Raw genomic sequence first — 16967 nt, forward strand, 5'->3', positions numbered from 1 at the left:
ATTGTAAAAGTCTAGTTTTAAATATGTGCATATATGTATATACACGTGCATAAGTATACATATAAATATATACACATACATGTACATAAATAATTGCCAAGAAATTAGAAACACTCACAACTTGTCGCAAATAGAGTAAAACGTAAGGTTAATAATATACAAATTACACAAACGCACCATCAAAACATGACAAGGGTAATCCTAGTGCAGTGATTGTACAAACTGAAGAAATATACATTTACATATACATCATATAAATTAATAGTCTAGAAAAGAGTATTTAGAGAGCTTATCTAATTCTGATCGTATCACAATAGATCATTAACATAATCAATATACGGTTAAAGCTGTATTAGCTACATTCACTATTAGAGATAATATTTTTTTATCCATTTTTATAGTTATTTAATTTCTTGTACAACAATTCTTCAAATTTCACCGCAAAATGCCCAAGTGTTCTCGTAGTCCATGAGTTCTCGTAGTGCAAATACGAGTCCAATTACCTTACAGATGGCATTACATTGATTTTTGCCTCCTCGCGTCGAGTTATAAATACAGATAAATCTCAATGAGAGCTCATTTCTATAAGATTTATTGTAGTGCTGTATTCGTAGCTATACCTGTTATTCTATATTATATACTGTCCTATATTTTAAACACACAGCACAACAATGGCTGAAAGCACAATGGCAAGAAGAGAGGAGCAATTTGCATCTTAATAAACCTTTTCTTCTTTATACGTAGTACAGCGATGTCACGTCGGAGGATATGTACTGGTGGATCACTAGGTGGGGCACAGAACTGAAACATAATTATGTTGAAAATCTTCAAAATCTCTTACAGAAAGTACGTACGTTGCCAGATCTTATATACCAACAATGAATATTCATAGAGGCTATATTCATAAATACTTACAAAAGTAAGCTAATATTTTACCCGCAATTGCTTATTACTGATAACTTGATATGATAATATTCCCTCCCCGCCCCTCACCGCATACATCTACTTCTACTCCTACTACTCCTACTTCCTGATCCTACTCCTACTCTAATGAATATGATAAAAATGTTATACTCACAGTGTACAAGTCCTCGTCATCCTCGTCCTCTTCCTCGCTCACCTCGATCACCCGGAACCACCGCGAACTACCTCGGGTTATACCTCGAATAGTAATGAATATTTTTAGTATAAGAACACATCAAAAATATTGTTCAAGGATTGATATAATTAATTAATTAATTAATAATATAATCAATTTTATTAGCGCATTTGAAGCTAGTGAACATGTGCTTGCGCGAAAAATGAATTGAAATAATTTATTGTAAACGTGACAAGTTTGTAATATTTCGGATGAAATATTATTACAATTGCCATCAAATATTATAAAAATGTTTTACTCACCGAGCACAAATCCTCGTCCTCCTCGTCCACCTTGTTCTCCTCGTCTTCCTCGTCCTCCTCCTCGTCCACCTCCAACCACCTCCAACAACCACCGGCAACCATCTCGGGTTATACCTGAAATGGTTATAAATATTTTCAGTATAAGAACACATCAAAAATATTGTGTAAAGATTAGTATGATTAATTAATTATTAAATAATATAATAAATTTAATTATCGCATTTATAGCTACTAAACATGTGCTTGCGCGAAAAATGAATTGAAATAATTTATTGTAAACGTGACAAGTTTGTAATATTTCGGATGAAATATTATTACAATTGCCATCAAATATTATAAAAATGTTTTACTCACCGAGCACAAATCCTCGTCCTCCTCGTCCACCTTGTTCTCCTCGTCTTCCTCGTCCTCCTCCCCGTCCACCTCCAACCACCTCCAACAACCACCGGCAACCATCTCGGGTTATACCTGAAATGGTTATAAATATTTTCAGTATAAGAACACATCAAAAATATTGTGTAAAGATTAGTATGATTAATTAATTATTAAGTAATATAATAAATTTAATTATCGCATTTATAGCTACTAAACATGTGCTTGCGCGAAAAATGAATTGAAATAATTTATTGTAAATGTGACAAGTTTGTAATATTTCGGATGAAATATTATTACAATTGCCATCAAATATTATAAAAATGTTTTACTCACCGAACACAAATCCTTGTCCTCCTCGTCCACCTTGTTCTCCTCGTCTTCCTCGTTCCCCTCCTCGTCCACTTCAAACCACCGCCAACCACCTCCAACAACCACCGATAACCACCTCGAGTTATACCTCGGAAGTCGAGTTTCACCAGGTAGCGGACCTGAAGCGCAGAAACTACAGAGCGCTTGTCCCGGAAGTCTAGTTTCACGACGTAGCGGACCTGGAGCTCAGAAACTACGGAGCGCTTGTCCTGGAAGTCGAGTTCCACCAGGTAGCGGACCTGGAGCTCAGAAACTACGGAGCGCTTGTCCTGGAAGTCGAGTTCCACCAGGTAGCGGACCTGGAGCTCAGAAACTACGTAGCGCTTGTCCCGGCAGTCGAGTTTCACCAGAAAGCGGACCCGGAGCGCAGGATCCAAGAGGCTGAGAACCTGGCACTCGAAATCTGCGGAGCGCGATTCTCATCCGTCCTCTCTACTGCGCGGTTGTTTCCAGACTGAGGAATCCGGCTAGCTGAATTTAGGTTGATGACGTCAAGAGAAAAAAAAATTGTGTGACGTCACTTTCTGAACATCCGAACATCCAAACTCTGGTTTCGAACTTTCATACTATGTATGATGTGTGATGTATGATGTCTCGTGATGTAAGATGTGTGATGTATGATGATATTTCATGATGTATAATGATACTAGTTTTCACATTTCACAATCAGACAAGAAATACGCACTTTATCTTTCCTGCCAATCCCAGATTCAAGCGGCTAGGGCCTTCGATGGATAGCCGTTGACTGTAGATATATTCTTCAGTGAACGGGTCGGCTAATAACGCTGCCGTTCCGCGACAGTTAGATGATAAAAATTACTGCTCGTACCTTTCAAATGTGTGTTAAATTACACACAAAGTTTCAAGAAGCTTTGTTCTTTCTCTCCCTATGAAAAAAAAATCTACAACAATCACCTTTTTAGGCCTTTTAATCAGGACACTGCGTTAAATACCGTCTCATATACGAAATATCTATTCAATCCTAATCAAAATTAGCGCATCTGTGGTGTATTACAGTTACTCCAAATTTCTTTCCATCCGAACGCTCTTCGAAAAACAATTCTGCTTCTCTACCCAACGTAGATACTTTACTTGCGACTAGCTAAAACAGCGTTTTGATTCTATGCCTACGAAAATTCAAGATCGAGAGAGCAAATGAAAAGTTGTTGGAATAATTATGAATATTAATGTTACGAAATACATCGAACACGTGCGGAATAGAATCCCATTTTGAAATGAATAATTCTTCTATTTTCATATTATAGACGATACATTCTTCTGTCGGGTACCTATACTTTAATTAAATCACTGTTTTGCTACGAATTTTGGAAGAAATTTGTTCTCATTATTAATTTTTTGTATCGCCGACAAGTCGGTAAGTACACACAGGTTAAGTACTGGCTTGAGCTAACAATTGCGAAGACTTTGTTACTCGGAATGCGAATGCAGCCAGCATTATCTTGAAACCGGTAACTCTGTGATATTCTACAATACGCTCTCAACTCTACTGTTGCAACATCTCAGGGGGCGCAATCGCATGACGATTTTTATTTGTGACACCAAAGCTCATTTGGGCAACTGTCTTTATATTCTTCAGTCAACGGCAGAAGCAAGCCCCTGCACGCCTTTTTGGGCTAGCAGGCATTGTATGCGCCCACGCACCCAGTATCGATGACGCAATCAATCAATTAACCCCTGTTTTTCAGCTACCTCCTTGGCCCAAATGATTTTCCGACACCAGGAATAGTTTTATGCTGAAATTTCTTTGATATTTTCCAGCCGCTGGTCCGATGCTGTTACGGACGTCTTTTCTAAAATCAATTTTTTTAAACACTATACCGACGTTATTTCGCAAATCACAACATTGCGCGTAATCGCCAGTTCGCGTGAAGAATGAATTTTTCAGATTTTACAACAGAAACTTGCAAAAATCTTGTTCACAAGGCAAGAGTGATGTAAAAATCATGTACAACAATTCCGATGCAACATGGCGACGTATTTAGCGAGGAAGTTCGCCTTTCTCAGTGTATCAGAAGTTTGAATAATTACTAGTCCAATATAGCGTTTCTAACGTTAGTAAAAATTTAGAGATCAAAGGTCTATCAGATAATTTTTAATGACAAAGCCCACCTTACTTGTGAAATATTTATTTACAAATCAGTGCCACAAAGCAGTGCTTAGTCTTATGCCAACAAAGTAAATTATTATATACCACTTTGTAGCTTTAATCCGAGCCTTGCCTTTTAAAATTACTTCCAACACAACTTGCACACATGTTAATAACATTATCACGAGAACCATTTGCATGTTTCCATGTACGAAGCACTCGAGTCCATTCTAAATTTGCTGTTTAGGATTTGATAGAAAACATCTGGAATTCGCTCGAAAAATGTGTATGTGATTTTAATCTGACTTGACCTGTGGAAATTCAAACTAAGGTATAATCGAGTTAACGATACCGATCATATCTGAAAGATCAGCAAACTCTGCGTGCACATTAATCTGGATTCACGTATTTATCACATTTTCATAAACTACCGACGTTTCATGAGAGCACAAAATGGATTGATCAAATAAGTTTCTCATATGACGTTGAAGACGTTCAGAGCTCATCTCGAAATATATTTTCGATATATCGATACCAGTAGTATATTCAGTCAGTTCATTTTCTACCACTACAGCTGGCACAAAAATATTTTCAAATGGATGTTTAATCTGTAAACTCATAATTTAATTACATCTTCAATACGATAAATGATAACGAATTTTTTAAGAATGAATATCATTCACGTGATGTAAGCTTTCGTCACAGCACGATAATATTTATCGCAGATTACGGTCTGCAGAGGAGAACTGCAGTTTTGAGGGTGAGGAGATAACGTATCGAATAGAATACAGAAATGTGGTAATTTCTGAACATGCCAGTTGTTACAGCTAAATTTACAAAATATTCTTAAAAAATGAAAGCTGGTAAAAAATTCTAAAGACTAGGGTAAAGTATCACTCAGCTTTCCTCTTCTGTTCTTTGAATCCATGGCCCCCTTTGTCGAATGCCATTATTTTCAAAGTGATATATCCAAGGAAGAGTAGAGCTAACATTAGGAATATGAAACCAGGTGGATATTTGCCAACGAGCATAACACTGATGATACCAACGAGCTGAGAGGCGAGTACTAGAAGAGCAAAGTACACGGCCAGCGTAAGAACAAGGGAGATCCTCTTCCGTTCACGTGGTTTGAACTTTGCAAACTTCTCTTCTTCTTCATTTTTTATTTCTTGCGTCGTCTGCGGTGACTTGGAGGTCCGTCGAAGTGATGCGAAAGCCTCGGAGGATCTGGTCGATCCTTGCGTATGGAGGTGTTTGAGAAGAACTCGCTGGAACCCGATTGCGAAACGGACGGAATTCTTCACTGGGGTCGACTGGAGTATCGAGTTCAGCATGCTCTGTATGATTATCGAAAGGGTGTGCATCAGCAGTATGAAGTTTCTGTGGAGTTTTTTTACAGTGGGATGAGACTTCGAATTGCCGAATGAGTACAGCAGGTACGGAAACAGGTTCAAATTCTGGCAGCAATGACGAAGGCGCTGCATTGATGCGTGACGAAAGAGGAGTGGAGGTCCGCTCGATTTTCCATCTGTAAAGGATAATCAGAATGTCAAGCTGAAGCACAAACTCGATAAAATGATAGGTCATAGATATCTGTGTATGATGAAAGAACCCGTGATAACCGCAACTTTACATAGAAAGTGTGAAACTCAATATCATATTTACAAAACGAACATTATCACGAGTAAATGAATACGACTAGGTACTCCAGTTTCAAGTTTTAACCGGATAATTTTTAATCCGCTTCATACAACGCAAAACAGATTAAAGTATCAAGAATAAATTCCAGCGAGTAATTATTTTTTTATCACACGTAAAATTCACGCTGATTTCTTTTCTCAGTGTGCAATAATTGAAAGAAAATAACACCCGAAGTTTTATAACCACGGAACAAGGTGGAAATACCAAAATTGCTTCAAGTTTTTTCTCGTCATTCCTCGTCACTCATATACACAAAATATAATAGATTGTCAGTTGTTAAAGTTGGAAATTTCTTTGCCGAAACACGTCTTGCCAACGATTCTTATACTCATTCCTTCATTTCGTAGTTGAAAAATTGATCGCTAAGCCAGATTCCGATACGCCTGCACAGAGCTTTGCAATTTACAGTAATTATTACATGCACTTTGGGCTTTACTCTACTGATAAAAAAAAATATGTATTTAATTATAGAGTCGTATTATTATGATCATGTTTGCCAGCATCACCGTAGACATAGCAAGTGGTTATTTTATTTTCATATTTATCCAGCACCGCGCCGCGTGCAATTTTATTACTCGCAGACAGACAGAACATATGCAGATCGCAAAATGTCGTATAGAGAGAATCGAGATCACTCAGGAAAATGAAAAACACGCAATTCATGGTCATGTGGACAAATGCGTATCCGAGACACCTTGTGACTCACTGTATGCATACAATGTGTATACATGTATATTGTTCCCAAACGTAACGACGCATCGAGGCAAAAAAGATGTTTTAGAAATTTACCTCTGAACATGTCAGAAACACGCCGTACCAGCGTGTGTCTCTGCTCGATGATCGGTAAAGACTGTTTTTTCACCGACTCGGTACTCTCGCTCATGATGCTTTCTTGCAGAGTATTATTTCTGATCCGCCAATGTCAACACTTCAGCAATTATTATTATCGTTGCGCTTGGTGTAAATGCGAAGGTGAAGAGCTGGTAATGACTTGGCTGTAACAAAAAATAAAGTTTCCTCAATAATAATCTAAAATTTCGAAGCGTCATTTACGTTACTTGTAGGAATTTCGTCAAAATCATGCTATTGTTAAATCTTAGTATGTAATTATGTGGTAGTATAGAGAAGTTTCAAGTTGAGAAGAATATAGTACAGACATTGAGCATTTAGTCATGTATGAGCTTCACTCTTGAACAGTAATCTACAAGATGAAAATAAAAAAAATTTTTTTTTTAAATTCAGAAAAAAAGAAATTACATAAGAAAATCCCCATGCACAGTTAATCAAAATATTGTGACCAAAATTCTCTACGGATGAAACAGTAATTACTTGAAATTAATACGCAGATGAGAGATATATAATTTAAAAAAATGTAGAGGATGAGCGTAAAGACCAAACTTGCTGTACAGCTATAATTAATTATTAGATGTGGGTCAATGAATACGTATTCCCTGATCAACTAATAATGGCGACATGTCTTACTTTTTTATGGTAATTCATGGAATTACAATAGCGAATCATCCGTCGGGACTGCCATCGGTAATGTTGAACAAATCGAAGTCTCAACTCACACTGGTTGTCAGCCAGTTGGGAGAAATATTCGAAATGCATGCTGGATAAAAAGTTGAAACGCGCGATAACTTTTGACCCAAGATTACAGCCATTAAACGCCGCGACCCTAGTTCCACGGTCACAAAAATGAACCAGTTAAGACTCAGCTTGTGAACACGTTTTTTCACCGATCTTGTGAGATGCGTGATGCGTACTATATTACGATACACGACGAGCTATATACAGTGTAATACCGACTATGATGCGAACAGTACGTGTAGATATTTGTTTTCCTTGTCAATCCTCGGGCGCCGATTTGAGTTCAATCCGAGTCAAGATCAAGGAAACTGATGATCCTACATAGCCAATTGAAAATTGCAGTAGAGGTCATCTCTGTGCGTCAGGCATGCAATTTCCGAACCGACTTTGATACTGCATTTTATGAATTTGTATATATAATACACAGACACACACACGCATATATTTTTTACGATTCTGCACAATACATCGTCGGGCCAAATCCAAGGCCAATAGAGGAGATTTTTAGAGGCAACTAATATTTACATAGCTGATACAAGTATGGCGAAACTAGTGTTTTTCGAGTAAAAAAAAAAACTGATCAGTTCAATAGTTTGCACTGTGAGTGGCAAAACGTCGCTTACATGATCTAACTATAACAATTCGCATTTTAAACGAACAAATATTTTTACCGAATATGGTTCGATCATACGTTGGCTAACGCAAGCCTTCTCTGTCTGTATTATATGTAGGTATACGTCACAAATGGAGTTATACAATATACATGGGGCATTCCGTGACATCTCGATCAAGGTTCTAAGTCGATGTTTCAGATCGGCTTTATAATTTTTTTGTATGAAAGTGCATGACGAAAAACGCATTGCCAATTTTTTTTACAAATTTTTAACACAGCGTATCTCAAGTATAATTTAAAAATTTGAAATGAAAACTCCTACTTCCTTGAATGTGAAAAAATTTAGAAAAATCTTACAAGATATGAAAAAAATTTTCACACGTATTAGAAGGTGGAGATAACTTCAACAAATAAATAATAAACATTATTATTACAGAACTGCATTTTTGAGATAAGATCAATGTACATTTTGATATAAAAAAAAAATGTTATTGTTATTGTATTGCATTTCTGACTAAAGATCCATGTACATTGTGATATTAGAAAAAAAATGTTATTATTATCTTGCTGCATTTCAGACATAATATCAATGTACATTTATATCTAAAAAATTCAACCGAATAATAATAAATATTCTTTTTCTATTTTTCTTGTTTATCTTTTGAGGTTATGAAATCTCCATCTTCTAATAAGTGTCAAAAATTTGCTGATCCTTTTCATATTTTAGAAAGTAGGGGTTTTGTTTCAAATTTTTAAATTATACTTTAGACACGCTGGGTCAAAAATGATGAAAAATAAATTGGGATTCCGTTTTTCGCCATTCACTTTCATACAAAAAATAGAGAAATGTCATGGAATGCCCTATATATATGTATATATATATACACATTTATAAACATCATTACTGACCATGAGTCTATGTAACGATGTTTTCAATTTAATGTGTTGTTTGACCACGGATATATTACTATTATCATCATTTCAAAAGCAAAACACAATATATTATTGTGAAATCGAGGCACGAGCGACACAATTGCAGACAAAACATGTTCCAAGAGATTTCATGTAGCATCGGTAATGTCGAGTATACTTCTACTAGTCCGACTGCGAAAAGAACAGTCTAAAAATGTCAATTGTACCGAACATTTGAATTTGACAAACAACAACAACAACCTTGAATGGCTGCAAATAGTATAAATAACATCACTCAAGCTAGAAATCACTTGAACATTCATTAGTCAAACAACCACACATAATTGTTATTATTTAAGATGAATCAATTAGCAGCGACTTTAAGCAATGATGACAAGCATTACCGGAAATCCTGAATACTTATCGACGATACCTACCTATACCTGATTGCAACGGTGTTGATAAAAGTGAACAAGAACAGTACTAACCTTCGTTCCAAATATACAGTGTATTATTTACAGTTGGGATTGGGCCCGGCAGAGAGTTCGCATTTTCCATAAAATGAACTGCGTCTAACTATACTTTTTATAAAGATTGAAAACTATGGGAAATTCACGAAAAATGCCCATCCTTCGGGTCCGGGTTCTATTTGTTTATCCTCGGTGTCGAACAACGATCCCTCGCGACGTCCAAACAACTACTGATTGTCTGCTTCGGGCGCTCCAGACACCCATGCCAGCGTCGATATCTGTACCGCCCTCTGGGATTGGCGGTGGAACCCGCTTCCCCCGAACCCTGACCCATCCCTGACCAATAACCGGGACTCTGTTAGAGCGACGAAGAATGCTCACGACGTTCGCGCAGTCACGTAGCTATCGGGTCGAAACGATGCTTTTTCAGGGCCTTTCAAGATTCACAAAAATCATGGTTGGAAATTTATCAATCACAAGTCTCCACTGTAACGACCAAGTTCTCGGACTTATTTTCCACTCGGAAAATTTCTTGGTTTCGATTTACAGCCGTTCAGAATTTTTTTGAAATTTCAAGAAGAGAAAGACGAAACTTTGATCCTTTATTGGTCAGCGCAACTTTCCCACTCTCTGTGTTGTACTGATTGTCAGACATATTTTCGAATAAACTAATTCTCGGTGAGACATATTATGCCATTACCCAAAAGTATCGCCACGACTAATCGCCGTGGTCTGTAGATTTTGAGATCATTTTAATACTTGTACCGATCATCGCAACAGATCATCGATTGTGCCCTCAAGAAACTGTTGGTAGCAGTTAATCGCAAGCTGCAGGAAGATTGGAAAGATGCCAGATTAAAATAGTACATATTACGTATACGATGCTGCTTAAACGACAGAAAATCTTTCATATTCATATTTCAAGGGTCTCAATCGGTTAATCGTGTATTCCTTCTTCGAAGCCTATTGAAATTTGACAAGTTGAAGCGTCAGCTTAATTCATAGGAAAAACGACATTATTGGATTTTGTCCAATTGAAATCAATGTTTGTTAGTTTCTATTCCGTTTGAAATATTTCACGACTTTTCATTCCACTTCCGACCAGGCAGCGGTGATTTTGTCCAGTTTCGAGCAGGCGGCTTGAATGTTCTGCACATTGCGTAATCCGGTTGTTATTCGCGTGCTACAGATTTTGAAAAGCAAAATAGCCAATTAGCGATCGATGAGCGTTGATGCAAAAATTTATGATTTTTTACACATATGGGTGTATGCAAAGTGTAAATACGTCGTGTGGAAAATTTCGAATGCTCCTCAATACTTATATACGGTTACGTGTATGATCTGGTACGTCAACAAATGGCTATATCGGCGTCTAACGGTTCCACGGATATTGGCCAATGTGAATTAAACGTCTGCAGATATCAACCGTGTACATAAGTATATGCGCATCGTTCATCTATGTGCAATAAAATATTTTACACGGTTTAATATGTACGTAATTACGACCGCCGGTTAACGCGCTGCAACGTATATACTCGAGCACGTGCGCGTGATATCCAACTCGTTCACAGTTTACACCCATACTTATCTTATATTCTAGGCACACGTGGTTCGGCAGCGAGATCCCATGCAACACGCTGAAACACGCGCTGAAAGCGTGATCAGCGTCTGAAGTTTTCTCTGCAGCAATACTCACACACGTGTAGAACATCGGCGGACATCTTTTTGTGCTGTACGTAAAGGCGTAAAATCATTAACATACTCGAGATCACTCACACAACGGAATCAATAGTCTTAAGTGGAGTTGGCCTGGAAGAGATATTAGAGGTATATGATGTATCAACAGTCGTCTGCTTCCGTCGACCAAAAATTCCGAGGGTCCCACGCGATTCGAAAGATCAAAAACAAACCGAATGCAGCGCGCATGAAAAGCCGCCGCACGCGGCTCGACTCACGCTCGCAGTAATCTCACGGGGTTTCCCGATCTATTTTAAACGGCGAGGACCAGCTCGATCTGTTTAACAACAATATCGAGCAACCTGCAGCTGGCTGCACTTCCGAGGTCGGTGCACTTCGGTGACCGCATCCTCACGTGAAAAAACGGAACAAGAAAGGAAAAAAATGTTGAAATTCACGCCATTGTGTGGAAGGAAATATGTATGTGCGTTGCTTCCAGAGTCGGACTTTTAACTACACAAATTGTAATTTTACCGTATCCAGGAAAGTAGACGCCTTGAAACAATCCTACAAAGTTTTCTATGCCTCTGGATTTGTGCAAATGATCGGTAAGGATAAGCCCATAACTATCCGTTTTATAATCCATATTTTACAGCTAGGTCTACCCGTGGGATATGATCCTCTGGTAGTTCGATCGATGTCGAATATTCACCGGAATTGTAAACCCAGCGTTTCAGTTCAACGAATTAGGTAAATACCCATCAATATATGTATTCACACTGAGCGTACCGCAAACCTAAGGTTTTCTGTGAAACTTACCGTTGAACGCCAGCAGATAGGCAACCGCTCAACAATTCGTAGCCCTACATATTCGAAATGTAGTTTTCGTTGCCTATCTGCTGGGATTCAGCGGCGAGTTTCACAGAAAACGCTTGATACGTACGTACGTATTACAGAAATAATCCGTTCTTTTAGGCATATTGTGTATACGGTAAGCATACGTGTATAAAATATATATACAAACTATGTTTCATTTTCATCCGATTTGTACAAACAACCGTCCCGATTTCACTATCCTCAATACATACTGGAAATGAGATAGTATATTCTAACGAGTCCTGAACTTTGTACCGAACGATCATTTCGTCGGATTAAATTGACAAGCTTCGTCACACTTCCTCTACGGATGTAACGTTGTCTTGTTAGAACCGGAGCCTGTTGAAGAGATTGGTCTGCATCATAAGTAAATTATCCGAATGAATCGATCAGCTATTGTAAGTAAATATTTTCGACCTTACAGTATCTCTGTGTAAGTGAATGACGACAGCGATTTTTGGAAACTGGTATTCTTAACAGAACCACAACTATAATATATTTTGAAAATAATTCAACAGAAATTGAAACAATAACAAACAAGGAAGAAATGTACCGCGCAGCCGATCGTTTTCTATGCTTAAGGGGGGAGCCTGCTTTAGAGGCTTCAAAAAATCTATTTTTTTTTTTTTTTGCATAAACGTCTTCCCAAACTATCCAAGAATGTGTCCCTAAAATTTCAGACGCAAATTCGAAATATTTTCGGAGTTACAGAAGAAATAGTGAGCAAGCGTCAATCAGGTATACGAGCGGTGTTTTGAAGTTTTCAACCAGTTTTTTGAAGAGTCTGAACCAGTTTTTTGAAGTTTTGAACCAGTTTTTTGAAGAGTCTGAAGGGCAACTCTATGGACCAGGAATTGCTGATTAGCATATTAATGCGGTAAGTTCAAGAAAATTACGATTTTTTATGTACGAAAACTTTGGCGCACGATTTCTCGGTTTTTCATTTTTACGATTTTTCCTAATTGGCGGGAAAGATAGGGAAAAAACTAAACGTCCTATCGAAACGAGACAAATTGCATTGTAATCGGGATTAAATTATCTTCTAGTTGAACCTAAAAAACCATAAGAAAGTTAAGATTAACCCACTTTTTAAACAATCTAAATTGAATTTTTTTTTTAATTTGCGAAAAATCGTTGAATTTTTCACTTTTTGTTGAATTTTCTTGGTTTAACTAGAAGCTATACTATTGAGAAGTAATAATTTTTTTGGGTTCTTTGTTTCAGATGGAAATTGCGACCTGCACCTTTTCCGCCGCACGACAAATGCACACTCGAGACGCCTCGGTGAAATGCTTGTACCAGGCATAATATGACATATATCTTAATGAAAAAATTTAAGAAGACTGCTGAAATATATAACAATAAAACCTGAAAGTTTCGTTTCAATCGGATATTTCTTTCTTTCCCAAAAAAATCCTTGAAAAAATCGATTTTGTGAAACCTCTAAAGCAGGCTCCCCCCTTAAACGATGTGTTACTCGGCTAATTGAGAACTAGTTTTCGAATTAATACAAATTAATTTTCACAAAATATTTAAGGCTTGAGGAACGGTAATCGGTCTTTCTCCGCCAGCCAATTTAATATCACTTTGTGACTACTGCCGTTTTCGATTGTATTATGAACAATTGGGCGACACGAATTGAAGGCGGCCTGTCCGGGGTTCTAGGAACCTGTAAAAGTTCCGTGAGGTCCGAGGGCCCGAAAATTTATACGGGCGAGGGCCGGGTGAACGATTACCTGAATAATAAAACCTTTCCCAAAAAAACCAAATGTGCCGCTTGTAACAATTGTTTAGTTGTCTTTATAACTTGTCCGTGACGAACAATAGGAATTGTTTAATTAAGGAGGTTTACAGCTTGGACGGTCTAAAATCATACCTATATTTCAGAGTTTTATTTTTCTATAAAGAAAATGAGAACTCAGAGCAATTTGAGTTTTAGGGCTTTAATTTTTATAGTTTTGAAAATATTTTCAAATTTTTTCATCGAAATTAATAACGATATGGCGGCATGGCGTATGTAAGTAGCGAACGACTGCGAAGTCGAGGGCTTTTGCGTTTCTACGTACCGCCTCATGTAAATCTAAATGTATTTAATGTTTCAAATATTGATTTGTAAAAATGTGAATGAAGCATGGGTAAATAGCCAACTCAATCGAGAATGAATTTATAAAACGGTGTAACAGTTGCGTTACTCCAACTGCAGTTTGAAGCGACCCGAATTTTTTTCGGGCTCAAAGTGTGATGATGCACGCACACATGAAAGTGCATCGCAGTGCATGGTTACGTGATTACTACAATTCTTATCTCCCACAGACTGACGGAATTTATCAATGCTTCAGCAAACAGACTTCAAAATACGACTATGATAACCGTACGCGACTACTACGCATTCGAATGATTCTGGAGGCTATACATTTTACGTCTTTAAATTTTGTTACAAGATGCAGGTGCGCATTAATTGTATTTCATTATACGGACCTGCACGTAAAGATTGGCCGTATATCGTATATGGTTCAGGATTCGAAATGTTATCAAGTCGTTTTTAAAAGGAAGTTGTAACCGATTTCAACAGGAAAAAAACATAAGTTAATGGTAAGAGAGAAAACTCTGATAATCAGTCTTGGTACAAACACTGGACCGTGACTTAATTATCATGTGCTGGAGTTATGAAGTGAGTGGGAGGAAAAAATGACATAGATATTATCTTTTGGTTTCATGCATCAGGTCTGGCATCGTACATACATACTGCTTAGATGAGTTACAATATTTTCAAGGAAATTCTCGAAAGGCTAACAAGATTGGTATTGATTGAAGTGGAATGTTTCAGCGAATACTTGGTTAGTTTTTGAACAAAAGTTCAATGGCACGATCCGATATATCGCGAGTTTATTGAGATCGCGCATGACTCTGTCCATTAGAGGCTATATCATTGGCCGCTCAAAGAGTATGCAACTTTGTGATTTTGTTGCTTCAGGAACGGCTTTACAGTCCGGCTTTGCGACTCTCAGCAACGGCATTACTACCTGCGTCTGCTAGCTAGGGATAGCATAAGTGATTACTAAAAGATTCTTCTCCATATTCATGCCGAGTTCCAAAATTAATTTAGTTCCCTTTAATTGATAAAACTTGATTAACGGACAAAGACACTCACCGGCAAGATATTTAAGTGCATTCAGCACATCGAATTCCGTGTGATCGTTAAAGTATACGTAACGTCGATCAACAAAATTTTTATGCCTGAGTAATGTGTAGTTTGATCTAATCTCTCTCACCTTTAAAATGAAGGAAATAGTCGTTTTTATTTTTCAAAAACTTAGTTTTTCTGACCAGAAGAGCAATTATTCTGAAGGTTGATGAGAGGCAGCTACAGATAACTTAGACCGAATGCCGGTGGTCGGGTCCATAAAGTAAGCCAAAAATTTTTAACCATAAGACAGGTGGTCACTGCAAAAAACGGTGGTATTAAGATTGACTAAAATTCATCGAAATCGATTACTGCAGAACTATTTTGTGGTAAATTCGAGAATTCGGCATGAGGTACAGTAATATATCGACACTAAATTGTAGTCTACAGAAGTTGTTACCGAATTTTTCTTAGTGTATTTTTAATAAATTTACTCGAATCAACTACTTTACGACTAACAGTAATTTACACCTACTGTGACAAAAAATATTGTTCGTGTCTCGGACATACGACGTTAAACTTCTCGTGTGATCGTCGTTCTTTACGCCCTGGATACGAAATGTACTATTTCGTGTATAATATCTATAATGTTCTGATCACAACAAAAAAAGTCCAAGCAAAGTATAGGTACCTTTTTACATTTTTTTGGGCACGAAACACGAATGAAATACCATTCGTAATCCAGGCGCAGCAGAAAAATTTAGTTTGTTAAATCGTATAACAATTTCGAAGAATGTTGGCTTTATAATAGCATGCAGAGTCAATGTTGAAACACGTTACGTTGGAAGATTATAAGCAATACAAGTACACACAATAGTTTTCGTAAAACAAAATATCGTTGCGGTAGATTTCAGGTAAACTCAAGTATCGACGCGTCAAGACGCTAAACCTATGCATAAATGGACATCAAGGCCTATAGAGAGCCAAGAATATATCTATCAATCTTGGCATAAAAATAAGTTACGCATATTCGCATAATATGAAGAAATTCTTGAAGATAAATTTTCCGATATGGACATGTATTTTTTGAACCCGCGACACCGCACAAATCGTTTTTTACATCGAATTATTCACCGCGAGATAAAAAGTATCATCGGACTAGAGTTGTGAACGAACAGATATTCGTTGAATATTTACCAGATCTGTTTGAACGCACGCAGAAAAAAAACAATACGGCCGCCGTTGATAAAATTGCAATTTTATTTCGGCTGAAGGATTGTAACCAGTAGTCGCCAGTTAACTAGCATTATTTCAAGCCGAACAAAACGCCGGAAAACTAGTATAAATTTTACAACCGATGAAGACATAAAAACTAAGAATTCAGCCTGCAAAATTAACGGGTATCTGTCCTTTGCTTGTATATTGCGTATTATGATAAATAATCTGGTAATTTCGTCTCAATTACGGCTTCGCGCAATGTAAAAATATACATAATTCTGATTATTATAATAGTTAGTTATCAGAGTGTATGTATATGTTCAGCATTACAAGTAAATTATAATAACAAGAGATAATATAGACAAATTAATGAGTGACTCGTAAAAAGTTTTCAGTTGATGGCGAAAAAGATAGCTTGTGAATAAATTTGCATCAGCATTTTGTAGACGCGTTTTTCATCACAAATACACAGGTATCGGTGGCTCAGGCGTCAATTGGAAACTGGAATTAGTACTTCTACGTGTCAACCAATAT

At 37.3% G+C, this 16967-nt stretch overlaps 1 protein-coding gene and 2 long non-coding RNA genes across 4 annotated transcripts; 1 reads left to right on the top strand and 2 right to left on the bottom strand.

The window, feature by feature from the left end:
- Positions 1 to 768: 768 nt before the first annotated feature.
- On the bottom strand, positions 769 to 1789 carry LOC124307668 (uncharacterized). The gene is made up of 3 exons (XR_006908848.1): positions 1756 to 1789; positions 1079 to 1161; positions 769 to 801 (listed from the first exon to the last, which is right to left on the bottom strand). It is a non-coding gene; the product is annotated as an uncharacterized LOC124307668 (long non-coding RNA).
- A 2487-nt stretch (positions 1790 to 4276) lies between these two features.
- Positions 4277 to 9772, bottom strand: LOC124306955 (uncharacterized). Of its 2 annotated transcripts, none has more exons than XM_046768165.1 (3): positions 9557 to 9772; positions 6743 to 6948; positions 4277 to 5780 (listed from the first exon to the last, which is right to left on the bottom strand). In XM_046768165.1, the coding sequence occupies exons 2-3, from the start codon at positions 6834 to 6836 to the stop codon at positions 5146 to 5148; spliced, it is 729 nt and encodes a 242-aa protein (XP_046624121.1). In that variant the 5' UTR covers positions 6837 to 6948; positions 9557 to 9772; the 3' UTR covers positions 4277 to 5145. The 2 variants fall into 2 exon arrangements, with proteins under 2 accessions (XP_046624121.1, XP_046624123.1); XM_046768167.1 differs by lacking the exon at positions 9557 to 9772 and adding an exon at positions 7436 to 7565.
- A 3060-nt stretch (positions 9773 to 12832) lies between these two features.
- On the top strand, positions 12833 to 13465 carry LOC124306808 (uncharacterized). Its single transcript, XR_006908687.1, has 2 exons — positions 12833 to 12968; positions 13316 to 13465. It is a non-coding gene; the product is annotated as an uncharacterized LOC124306808 (long non-coding RNA).
- Positions 13466 to 16967: the final 3502 nt, after the last annotated feature.

Source organism: Neodiprion virginianus, chromosome 6 (assembly GCF_021901495.1).
Source record: "Neodiprion virginianus isolate iyNeoVirg1 chromosome 6, iyNeoVirg1.1, whole genome shotgun sequence".
NCBI lineage: Eukaryota > Metazoa > Arthropoda > Insecta > Hymenoptera > Diprionidae > Neodiprion > Neodiprion virginianus.